We start from the raw sequence: 12,702 nt of genomic DNA on the forward strand, positions 1-12,702 counted from the left end.
ATTAACAGTAGCGTTTTTTAGGAGCAAATAATTTTCAAATAGCTGAACAACTAAATCGTAAATAAAAAACGCTTTTTCAATCTAAAAATTATAAAAAAAAATAGATAAAGTATTTTGCCCAGTATCGATATTTAGTCTTAAAATATGACAAATGATCAAAAGTTTGTTAACAAACATTTTGATTAAAACAATTAATTTTGATTTTTTAAATAGAAAGAAACAAGGTGAAATGTAGTTTATTAAAATATTATATAAAATGTTTTATGTTATTGGTAAATCGTAAATTTATCTTAATAACTGTTAGAAATGAAAACCTAAATGTAAGAACTATTCAGACAAATCCGAAATTAAAAACTAACAGCATTTTTTAGTTTGGGGACATCGCAGGTTTTTGAGAATTACTTAAAACGCTGCGATGTAGATCTTTAGATGCCAGATGGGAGAAGATAGAAATAATAAATATCGATAGAGCATTGTGAAGGCAAAAATGTGTTTAATATTTTATTAATAGTATTATTATGGATACGATTAAGGTTGATCGTCTGTCATTTCTAATAATTCGTAGCCGTTATTACTAATGGGTAAATCAACTTCATACAAATTGAAAATATTTTTTAGATATCCGTTGACAGTAGGATTCACTCTAATTTGGTAATCTAGAAATGTACTACGGTCAATGTGAAAGTTACCCCTTATTTTTTAGGTTTTACTTAAAAAAAAAAAGTTTGACTACACATTTTTTACATTCAAGGAGCTCTAAAAAAAGAAATGTCGATTTTATTACTTTTATAAAAAAATGTAGGTATATTATTATATTATATCATACAAATAAATATTGTAGTCTGTTGAATTTTTAAATTATGAATATAGTAATAATATGGATTAGATAGGATAGGGTTGATTGCAGGGAAGGTGTGCATGACGACTGACGTGTATTCTCAGCTTTTCCAGGACTGTTTATAAACTATAATTTTCGGTAGGAAGGACCTTCAATTTGTAATTTGTATATGACTTAGTTTAGGGGCCTCTGATAGTGTTTATAAGGTATTGCGCCTCTACCTATAACAACTAATAAGACCATTATAATTGGTAGGTAGGAAGCTTCATAACTAGAATTATCATCTTAGTGTAGCATTTAAATTTTTTTCATTAAAAATCCTATTGTACATTGTACAATATTACCATAATTAATATTATTTTATATTTTTTAATAAATTGTTTTCGTGATTCATCGGTCACGTAACATGTTATTGTACAAGAACTACGACGGAGATTCACTGCAATTACCAATTGGCAATTGCCATAGATCATAGTACCATGGCGTTTCTGGTATCCCACTCGTGTTTAATAGTAGAGGGTTGTCTTAAATGTATATTAGGCTACACTGTGCACACACATCTATAGTAACTATTACCATTTCATACTACAGGTTTTGGCACCCTGCGGGCTTCGTTCGTTCTCTGGCCTCTGCTCGCATAATATTCTCCCTCTTATTTCGTATATTTTGTACTATCTAATCTTAGTTTGTTTTTCTCGCTCATTTTCATGTATATGTATATATAATAATATAATATATCCGATGTTTTATTTTTACACAGTTTATTACTGTGGCTTTGTTACCAATTGTAGTCGGGAGTGCAAGTGCAAATTGTTTGCCGATTAATTTGTCGCCAGTTATAGACGAACTGCCCGTTTTTTATAATATGGTTTAAACGAATGATGCACCTTCACCGCGAATCACAGGTTTGAAAGCACCGTTTACAAACATTTAATCGTTTATACGTAAGCTACCTATGGCTATGATAGTGTTTTTGAGTGCTAATTCTAATAACAGATTTAATTTTTAATTTTTTTAGTAGTTTGCAGCATGTTTTAACAAAAACCGTAGTGTGTGTCTGTTCAAGGAGCTGTCCCTTGACAGCATTACTAATTTGCTATCACTGAAATTTATGAATTCAAATTTTTTGGAATCGTTCAGTTGATTTCCATGTGTGTGTCTGTTTGCTTTTACAATCATTGTTAACTGTGCATCGGCCAATTATGGATCTAAATGATAAACAATCCAATATACCCGATCTTCACCTAAGTGATGTCAGTAAGTACCTGAACAACTTGTGATAACAAAAACAATATGACATTTGAATTAAAAATGCAGTCGTTATACCTTTTTTATATTCTCCGTGCTTTAACTTTGTTAATGTGCAATGTACCAAAACATCTGCCGGGTTGACTAAATGTTCACTAAAAGTTAAATGAACCAATAATGGTTTACTGGTTTCTTTAATTTTAATTTAGAAGCTCGTAATTGGTTCATTAAATTTTAATGAACCGTTAAATTAAATTATTTCTTTATGCAACCCAGCATAAGTATATTATTTTATTTAATTACTATCTATCGTGGATTATATTTGTGAAACGTTACTCATTAAGTACAAAAGTTGTTCGGCGAGTACCAATAGTAACTAACTTATTCTATACATCTTGCTTCAATATTAAAAAACAAAAGTAAATTGAATAATATTAAAAAGGTAAATTAATGTTATTCAATAATAATAATTATACTAATAATGATAATGAAAAAAATTGGCTTATACGGTATACCTAATTTTAAAGAAATCGATGACATTACAATTTTTTTGAATTTGTACCTCTAGGTTTATATTAAAGTTACAAACATTATGCTTATTGTATTTTTGATAATTATCAGCCGAAATAGGCCAAATTATTTCCATTACATGGCTAATTGTTGTGTAGTCTATTTAATTAAATTTAAACATTACTAATGTAATGTTATAAACATTTTTATAATTTGCTATTGTAAGCAAGGTATGCCTAAAAGAATTAAGGAATTTATTTGAAAAAGTTCCTATTAGTAAACTATTACCCAATTATAATAACCTCTTAAATCAATTTAGTTATTAGAAATAATTTTATAAGTTTGTGTTTGTGTTAATAAATTACTTGTTATTAAGATATGTGATGCTCCTTATCAAAACTAGCAAGTTTCAGTCACTGAATGAAAAACTAGACACTAGTCCATTGTTTTTGCAAGCTGAAGTGTAATTTTTGTTGACAAAATGAAACGAGCTAGTTTTTGTTCTGAACATCAATATGAGTCGAGCTTAAAAAACTAGCTTTGACTGAATTATGTATGCATAATAATTATTAATTAATATATCTTTATTACCTTTTGTAGTTGAGGTGATAGAAGAACACGTACGTGCTGATCCTTTACAACAAATGGACGGCCCTTCGTCAAGTAATGGCCGTAGAACAGCTAATGCCCCTTACATAAAAATAGTCGAACAGCCAGCTTCAAAAGCTCTAAGATTTCGATATGAGTGTGAAGGTAGATCTGCCGGCAGTATACCTGGAGTGAACAGTACAACTGAAAATAAAACCTATCCAACAATTCAGGTAGAAATATGTTTTGCTTTTCGGTATAATTATTTAATTTGAATTATCCTTGTCATGAGGTCGGTTTATTACGCTGCATATGTTGAAAAAACCGTAGCTGTATCTTATACTTAAATTGACTTGAATATTATAATTTATTATTGTTATCAAACTGAAATCATTTCCATTAATATGTCTTTAATATTCTTACAGATAGTAGGTTATAAAGGAAGGGCTGTTGTCGTGGTATCCTGTGTTACCAAAGATAGACCTTTTCGTCCTCATCCACATAATCTTGTCGGCCGCGACAATTGCAAACGAGGCATTTGTACTATTGAAATAAATAATGAATCGATGACTGCTAGTTTTCAAAACTTAGGAATACAGTGTGTTAAAAGGAAAGATATAGATGAGCATCTCAAAATACGGGAAGATATTCGAGTAGATCCATTTAGAAGTAAGTTAAAAAAATTATTCAAATTTCTATTACATTTTTGTAAAGTTTTAGTTATTAAGTAAAAAGTTTGTAAATAAATATTTAAATAATTTTACAGTAGTATAAAAAATCTGGCTAATCTTATGACTGGTTGGCTGCAGAATTTGATTGCCACCCGAATATGATGCCCCGAAATATTTACATAATTATATTATGATTTTTTTTATTAATTATAAAAAAAATATATATGATATTTATTGTAGGCTCATTTTAAAGTTTATAACTAAACATAATTTAAGGTTATATCAACAATTTTCAGCTGGGTTCTCACACAAAGATAATCCTAGCTCAATTGATCTAAATGCCGTTCGACTGTGCTTTCAAGCATTTTTGGGAGGCTCACAAAAAGGAAAGTACAGCATTCTCGAACCAGTGGTTTCCGATCCCATCTATGATAAAAGTAAGTTAATCGTGAAATGTAATATCCTGCATTTTTTGTCTCCTTAATAATTTTACTTTGTTTTTTTATCGTAGAAGCAATGTCTGATTTAGTAATATGTAGATTGAGCGATGCTGCAGCGTCAGTTGCTGGAGGCAGAGAAATTATACTTCTATGTGAAAAAGTAACCAAAGGTAATACTAATATTAACTAATTTTAACTAAAAATGAACTTATAAGATAAGATAAACAAGTTTGGTAATTTAATTTATTTTTAATTTAGATGATATTCAAGTAAGATTTTATGAAGAACAAGATGGTTTATGCACTTGGGAAGGATACGCTGATTTTCAACCTTCAGATGTTCATAAACAAGTGGCTATTTCTTTTAGAACACCCAAGTATAAAACATTGCAGGTATTGAGCATTAATATTCTCCCTTTTTATAAAAACTAGTATGTTTTATTTTTTTCACAAAGCCTACACTACAACCTTTTGTTTTTTTTAGCTGAGGGTGGTTTTTTTGTTGACGAAAATTATATTAAATTAGTTACATGTTTAATTATAATGTCAACAACAAATATATTAATTACCCAACTTAACAGTATTAAATATAATATAAAAACCATTTTTCAGCCAAGTCTGCAACCACGAAAGAGCATTATCATGTCTCGTTGAAGTACCAAATAAATTTCGCCCCCTATCTCCTATCCTACCCCCTATCTCTTACTTCTTTTTGTAATGCTTTTGTAACTAACAATTTTTTCGGTTATGTGCCAGAGCTAAGACATAAAATGTCAAATGTTTAGACACTTTCTAGTATTACTTATAAGTTTTCAAATTTCTACAATGTAAAAATAATCTCTGAACTTTTTATTTCCCAAATTTAAAATTGAATGTTTATGTAGTTGGAGTGGAATTGTAGTGTAGTAGATAAAGTGCTGCTTATTAATTAAATTAATACATTTTTTTGGACTTTTTATAATTTATCAAATAATAGTTTGTTAGTCGCACTTATGGGCCTTTAAAGTAAGAACAACCAACACTCAAATTAATTTTCGAATTAAGGTGTTCAACGATTTAAAAAACCCATTATTTTCAACACCCAGAACTCGAAAAAAATATTTTGGTTTAAAGTTCAAAATAAAATTATAATTACATTTTGCAAGTGACATAATCTATTTTTAATAATATTTTTTAAACATTTGTTCAGGTTGATTACCCTGTCAAAGTATGGATTCAACTTAAAAGACCCACCGATGGAATGTGTAGTGATGCTCGTCCGTTTTTGTTAACACCGGTTGATTCAGGTATGTCCCCTCAGAAATATAATAGGCTACCGGAAAAAAATATCAGTGAACACTTAGCGGAAGAACAACCACCTGATACTGTACCAGTCAGTGTTGTTTTTGATGGTAATGAAGATAGCGACAGTGAAGAAATGGAAATAGTAGTTAAATATGAGCCGTTAGAAGACGAGGAAGAAAATTGTTTTGATACTAACAAAGAAAACGAAGATGACTTGATAAGTGAATCGTCTATAGATACAGCAGGCGTGGTTGGAGAGGATTTGCGGGGTACATATTCTAGTTTACAAATGGCGTTTAAAAATCCATGTTCAATGCCAGACAGATGCCAAAGTTATGAGGACGTATCGATGACAGTACCTCCTCGACCTCCTAATAGTACAAAACCTAGATTCGATAATGAGCCAGCGCCGCCTCTTCCGCCTAAACGAATGAAAAAAAATCCAAAACCAAGCAAACGTCTTCCGACAGTACCTGAAAAAGCTACCAAAGTTAAATTGTTACATAAGTTGTTAAATATGAGAAAAAAAAATAAATCCATTTGTTCCTCCAATAGTAGTATTGATGATACGCCATTGACTGAGGCCGAAAATTATGCTTTGTACACATCCGTCGCACCACATGCAGCCATGTCTGAGTTTGATGAAGCATCTATTTATTATAGTTCTGTAGAAGGGGGGACAATTTCGCCCGTTAAATAGTATTAAAAAGTGAAAACAATGAAACAAACAACTTGTGGAAATACGTATCAGGGTTTGAAATGAATTTAATTGACCGGCAATAATAAATAATAATTTTATTTAATTGATTTTTTTGCTTGTACTAACAATATATTTTAGATTAGGATAATCTATTAATACCATTAAATAGTTTAACATATTATACAGTTTTCATATTTAGAAAAACAAATCTAGTCCTACATTTTGATAGGTTAACAGATATTAACACAGTTTTTTTTCTTTATTATACATATGTACTATGATAATAATTAAATGCCATGAATCATGATAAATTCGTGTAAACTAATTTAAATGTTATAATTTTGAAACCGTTTTATATAGTGCTATATTTATGTTAATTGTTTCTTGTTTACTTGATTTAATATCATTTGCGGGTGTATACATTTTTATATTGCCATCAAATATTGTGAGCCAAGTTTTAATGTTCAAAAATATATTTTATTTTCTAAGTTTATACCCATGTTTATTGATTCATTTATTGCGCGTTATAGATCCAGCCATGTTGAAAAGGAAAAGACAGAAATTACCTTGCGAAAGTGATCTTTTGAGGCAATTACAGAGTGACCCTAGTGAGTAGCAATAAAAATATAACAAGACATTTAAGCTTTTAAAAAAATCAATGGGCAATATAAGGTGATTTTTAAAACGTTACCATTTGGTGCCGGTGTCAGTCAAGTTTATGTTAAATTGCTCTTAATTAGCATGTTGTTAGTTTTTATAACAATAATAGTAATGGGAACAATATTCATATATTAATTTCTTTAATCTCGTTTTTTTTTTCTTTATTTTATATGTTCGAGTTTATTTCTACATTGTATTCTTAACATAAAAATACATATATGTATATGTGTATGAATATTATGTGAGTGTGTGTGTGTATGTATATATATATATATATATACATTTGTAGTTTATTTAGTTTTCTGAAATTGCAAGATGAAGAAGCGAAAAAATTAAATCTGGAATTTGAATTAAGTAAGTAAAAGTGTGAGATAGAGTATTTTTTCCTTTTTTTTTTTTTTGGGCAGAATGTGTGTTTCTTAAGTAGATTTCAAGACGCGGGCAGTCTTTTTGTTGTGCTTCACAGCTTAATTAAATTATTCATTCTTATTGTTAACAAATTCATATTTAATGAAATGTAATTGTTATTTTGAGAGTTTATTCAGTTTTTTAGTTAAATGATATCTACACAAAATAATATAGCTTAAAACACTTATTTTTATTTTCAAAAATGTATTGTAATCTTTTTAGAGTTAGCAAATTTGTGTTTCCTAGGTCTTTAAAACATAAAGATAGTTTTAAATACACTATGAAGTATTTTAATTATAATTTATATTGTTTAGATTATTATAGAAAAATTAATTTTGTATTGAGAGAAAATATTTTATTTATAATAAAATAATTTACGCAAATTAGTTTTGTAGGTAGAATTTCTTATTTTTAAAAAGTTCTTGTTCTTTTTGATTTACATTGTTTTTTTTAAAATTATGTTTCAGTAGATTGTAGTTTTTAGAACTCTTATGATGTGAATAATTTGATTTTTAGAACACTGAAAAATTAATACTTCCTGTCACAATATTTCTATGGGGTTTTGCCTGTGATTTTAACTTGCTTTCTTTTTGTTTTTATAACATGCATGTAATTATTTAAATGCTTTTGTCTTTAAGAAAGACATAACCTTTTTTGCTTCTAATTGTTAATTTTATTCTTGTTCTAAAATTTTAGGACTTTTGACTTCGTCATCAAATTTTATCGAAGGTATGGTCATTGATCCAATATCTATTGCAGTGCCCATAAAGGAAGAACCAGGTTAGAAAAATACATTAACATGGATGTTATATTGTGGTGTAGTATTATTAATTTTTAAATATTATGTTTTTGTGTTTAGAAACTAGCCCCAATCCATATAGTAGTTTGTATCCGTTATCTAATACCAACGTTCTAGGGCAACCTTCACCTTTATACAATTCTAGAACGCCATCCCCATTGGAATATCAATTTCCAAATACTGTTACTAGCTCTAATAACTTTTACGGGCAGATAACTTTATCAAAAGTTACAGTCAGACCACCTCAAGGTACATTTATATTGCTAAGTAAAAATATAATAGTTAAGTGTTTATAAAATATTAAAAATATAAATTCTTATTCCATATTATAAGCTTTTAAAACAATAGCTTTAACTATGCTTTTATTTTGTTCGTTACTAATTACAATTAATTCTAACGTTCAGGAATTCAAACAAATTGTGGTACAATTAGTGGCTGTACCGTTACCGAAGTGTGTCCAACATTAAACAATCAAACTACTAACTGTACACCATCTCAATCTAGCTGTAGCCTACCAACGGCCATCACTATTACGCCTCTACCATGTCCAACTGAGGGTAATAACGATTCCACTTTAATGGAAACTACCTTTTCGAGCTTAGATCGTTTGGATTCTAACGATTTGAGAGCATTCACTATGATCGAGGACAGTGAACAAGTATTATCAGCCAATTTGTCTGCAAGCTTGCAATTAGCAGACGGTAATTTGTCTACCAAGGCTGATGAAGTTGTTCATGAAACCATGAATATGTCTGACAGTTTCGATAGGATTGCAAATAGTACCCTCAACGAGTTCTGCGAGATTTACACCAAACATAATTGATATTATTAGTTTAACAATATTATTCTATTTATAATTGTTAGGCATGTTGAAATGTCAAAAGATCTAAAGTATATAATATAAATATATAATATTGACATGTATCATATTTATATAATATTGTAATGTTACTCTATTTACAGTTTGTATTTGGTTTCTATACAAAATGAATCCATTTTACTTCCTTCTTTGTAAATAAACTATCAAATGTTTGAGTTTGAAGAACAGCCATCTATTAATTTGTAAAATAAAAAAAAAAAGATTTTTTTTAGTGTTTTTAAGAATAAGTTATGTAAGAATATCATCTTGCCTGTTTTCTAATATATTTTACTACAGCTTCAATTTTTTGTGGGTCGTTGCATTCTTGGTTGAATATTCTTCTCCAAACCATGCCGGCTAATACCATGTCATTGGTTAGCCAACCTTCGTCGTAACCAATTAATGCTCCGCGGATTTGATCACATAACACATTAACTTGTTGTGAACGAATATCGATATTCACCTAATAAATGTTTTATTGACATCTATTATTTATTAACGTTCCTAAACCTAACAAGTCTACAATTCTGTTAGGTCGGTTGGACAACTGTTGCTCTACTAGAGACGAGTTGCCATCCTGGGGAAGTGGTTACATGGTGTGGTGGTTTCTTTTTGCCTTCCACACCAGTCGGATGGCCATTTCTCTCTCCGGACGGTTGTCCGCCGAGCTAGAGAAAAGGCCAGTGACCTAGATTCGAACCTCGGCTAGTGCGTAGAAACACTGCCGCGGTAACTCTCTCGGCCACGACGCCCGACATTATGGAGTCAATTTTAATGTGTAAAATTTTAAATATTACAGTATAACATTACTAAAAAAAACAATATTAAGTACTCTGATGAAATGTTAAAATTTACTTTGCTATTATACTTACACCTCCTAGTTTTTTAGTACGAAATTCAACGTCGTTCCATAGCGCTTCCATCATGTAATTTCTGATCATAGAACCTTTAGTGCCTTCATGCATTAATCGAGCAAATACCATCCACAAATGAAGTTCCGTTATTATAAACCATGTGTTAAATGTATCGGGTAAGTTTAGTTCTAAAAAAACAAAAAATGATCATGATTTAAAATATAAATTATTAAAAATAACCAAGTATAAAATGTTATTATTTGACTTAAATTAAATTATAAAAATTCAAATTGACAAAGGTAAACGAATGAATACATTTTTTTGTATAAATTATAAACGTGTTCAATAACTATTGTTATAGTAGACTCTTGCTTTTGTACTTTGTCAGCAGGTATACAAATTTGTAATTATGAAAATGTTAAATACATAAGTCAATAATTGATAGAATCAAAGATACACTAGATTTAGAACTATCATTAAAATAATTAAAAAATATATTTTTTACTTTTCATAATATCGGTAAATGGAATTTGGTCGACCAAGGTTTCGTATAAAATCCAGCTGTTTGCTTGGAATCTCTAAAACATAATGATTTCATACTAAATAATACAAATTAATCTGAAAAACTGAAAATTAAGGTACAAGGTTTTAGATACATAACTTTGTTCTTTACACAATGGCAACCCAACGTGAATTTATCAGAATTAAAGACATCTATAATTATACTTAAAAATATGTTTTAAGTGAAGATATTTATTATTTTTTTTATTCAACTTACAATAAATTAATATAGATTTAGTTTATTTTTTTGTGATAATAATGTAGAAACAATACCTACATAAATCATGTAAAAATATATATATACGAAAATTATAAAACTAAAATATTATTACATCATCATGTAGTAGCTTAACAGGCCTTTAAGGCCTAATATTGCCATGTTTTCACTGGACGATTGCTTACCCGACAAACAGTGTTCGTGACTAAGTGTCTAACTGGCTACGGTGAGCGCTAACATACTGCCCTGCCGCCTTCCCCACTCGGCTACTACTCCTCGAAAATATTAGTTACATACAATTTTTCAAAGAAGATAATGTTTTGGTTTAATGCGTCTCAACTTATTTGTATAAATTAATTACAATATATTATATACATATAGTTTTAAAATAACTGTATTTTTAAGAACTTTCAAAATTCTGTTTAAACAGAGTTTTTATAATTGAACACTTGGGAATCTTAGTCAAGTACAATTTTTCTAGGATAGAAAAATAGGATATTTTCCTATTTGATCATTATACTGTTAGGGAATATTTTTTCCCTCTAAAGGATCAGTTCTGCTCAATAAAAATTTGTATCCTTAAAAGAAATATTGTAATACATTTACAAATAAATTTAAATCAAAAGTATATACTAACTGTTTTGTTTAATGGATTTATTATTTTAAATCTATCAACCAAGTCAAAAACTTTATTTTTTATGTTTATACTGATGTAGTCTGTAACAGCGTGGCGCTTTTGAATATTTAAGTTGTAAGTGGTGTTTTGTAAAAACCGGTCGTGTTTCAAAGCCAAGCTGCTCATTGCTTTGACATTATTAATTGCCAGTGTCCTCGTCACTGGTACGAATAACTGAAAAATAAATTATACAATGTTTAAATAGCATTAGAAATAAATACAAAGAACCCAGTTGTGCATAGTCATTTTATACCAGGCGTCAAACACTATTTTTTAAATCCAAGAGGTATGTACTATTACAATATGTAATATGAAAGAGTTTTCGACTCATCAAACTTGTGTATTCTACTAACTAGGTCTCATACAATACCATGTTTTTGTTATTAAATACTTATGGTTAGCTCAGTGTTACAGATTTTGCAGGTCGATAGTTTCTCTATTGTCATTTGTAGGGTGAAGTGATAACCAATCATGACATATTCTTAAACAGATTTGATTTTCACGATTGTTATAAACAAAGTAATTGTTGACCATAATTAAAACGGGCTATATAAAAAGTTAATGGATAAAAATTTAAAGAACAAATTCATATGAACTCATTTATATGATGAAGAACAAAATCACAAACATGTACACAACTTCAATAAACGTAAGGAAGTCGCTAAAAATATTGTTTCATCAACATTGTTTTCGAATTTGAATAAGTTTCCTGTTCAAACTTGGCTCCTAGCATAGCATTTGTTTTTAAGTAAGTTCTATATTTATTTGTCAAGTCTACCACTATATTATTATAATACTTTATAATTTGAATTTTATTTATATTTTCTTAGGTGTAATAAACCTATATTATTAATAATAATCGCATTAACAACCACAAAAGTACTACTAAAATTAAGTAAAACAACTATCATTAAATAATTGTTGAAACTAAATTTAACAATGGCCAAGTTTTAAAAAAAATTAACTTGTTAGTTTAATTAAACGTACGAGTTGAACGGTTATTAAATAAAATATGTGTACGTGAACATGAACAGTTATTATGTTGTAAATCCAAAAAGAAATGAATTCGTTTTTAAAAAGCTTTTTCTAAACACTTCAAAAAATCATAAAAATTACGGGAATAATTAGACAATTAAGTATCTATACTTGCCATTATTTTTGACATTTTTTCTATAAATCGTATACGGTATATTATTATGTTTTTTTAATTCATACCGAAAAACCTAAAATCTGAGAATTCAGAATAATAATTGTGAAATATGTCGCAACTCGTAAGCGCAAAGCGGTAAGTCACATTTAATAATTTGGTATTATAGTTTTTCAAATTAAAATTGATAGCCCTTATCGGTGGTTTACAATAATAAACCAGGGTTAAACAAAAACGGTGTAT

General features: G+C 29.0%; 2 protein-coding genes across 8 annotated transcripts; one reads left to right on the forward strand and one right to left on the reverse strand.

Annotated features, from left to right (window-relative positions):
- The first annotated feature begins 1,521 nt into the window (after nt 1-1,521).
- Nucleotides 1,522-9,179, forward strand: LOC126845914 (embryonic polarity protein dorsal-like). 7 transcript variants are annotated; one of them, XM_050584943.1, is made up of 12 exons: nt 1,522-1,782; nt 1,857-2,095; nt 3,197-3,417; nt 3,610-3,853; nt 4,152-4,292; nt 4,367-4,465; nt 4,554-4,687; nt 5,484-5,580; nt 6,809-6,886; nt 8,043-8,126; nt 8,206-8,394; nt 8,550-9,177. In XM_050584943.1, exons 2-12 carry the CDS (start codon nt 2,041-2,043, stop codon nt 8,966-8,968), a joined length of 1,761 nt encoding a protein of 586 aa, XP_050440900.1. In that variant the 5' UTR covers nt 1,522-1,782; nt 1,857-2,040; the 3' UTR covers nt 8,969-9,177. The 7 variants fall into 7 exon arrangements, with proteins under 7 accessions (XP_050440900.1, XP_050440902.1, XP_050440899.1 ...); XM_050584945.1 differs by having other exon boundaries at nt 1,860-2,095; XM_050584942.1 differs by having other exon boundaries at nt 1,522-1,743.
- On the reverse strand, nt 8,971-12,622 carry LOC126845916 (ubiquinol-cytochrome-c reductase complex assembly factor 1). Its single transcript, XM_050584949.1, has 6 exons — nt 12,463-12,622; nt 11,274-11,486; nt 10,364-10,436; nt 9,877-10,046; nt 9,276-9,467; nt 8,971-9,197 (listed from the first exon to the last, which is right to left on the reverse strand). The coding sequence occupies exons 1-6, from the start codon at nt 12,475-12,477 to the stop codon at nt 9,123-9,125; spliced, it is 738 nt and encodes a 245-aa protein (XP_050440906.1). The 5' UTR covers nt 12,478-12,622; the 3' UTR covers nt 8,971-9,122.
- Nucleotides 12,623-12,702: the final 80 nt, after the last annotated feature.

This window comes from Adelges cooleyi, unplaced genomic scaffold, assembly GCF_023614345.1.
Source record: "Adelges cooleyi isolate 19-005CV unplaced genomic scaffold, UGA_ACOO_1.1 ACOO_flye_CR_arks_rails_tigmint_CR_PRNA_8, whole genome shotgun sequence".
NCBI classification, from domain to species: Eukaryota; Metazoa; Arthropoda; class Insecta; order Hemiptera; family Adelgidae; genus Adelges; species Adelges cooleyi.

Excerpts from the sequence above, each read along its gene's own strand:
- LOC126845914 (XM_050584943.1), top strand. The coding sequence starts at position 2,041 with ATGGATCTAAATGATAAACAATCCAATATACCCGATCTTCACCTAAGT. Across the intron at positions 2,096-3,196 it reads TCTTCACCTAAGTGATGTCA|TTGAGGTGATAGAAGAACAC; the intron begins GTAAGTACCTGA and ends TACCTTTTGTAG. Across the intron at positions 5,581-6,808 it reads GTTAACACCGGTTGATTCAG|ATCCAGCCATGTTGAAAAGG; the intron begins GTATGTCCCCTC and ends TGCGCGTTATAG.
- LOC126845916 (XM_050584949.1), bottom strand. Across the intron at positions 10,437-11,273 it reads TAAATCCATTAAACAAAACA|AGATTCCAAGCAAACAGCTG; the intron begins GTTAGTATATAC and ends ATTATGTTTTAG. Across the intron at positions 9,198-9,275 it reads TAAAATATATTAGAAAACAG|ATGGCTGTTCTTCAAACTCA; the intron begins GCAAGATGATAT and ends ACAAATTAATAG.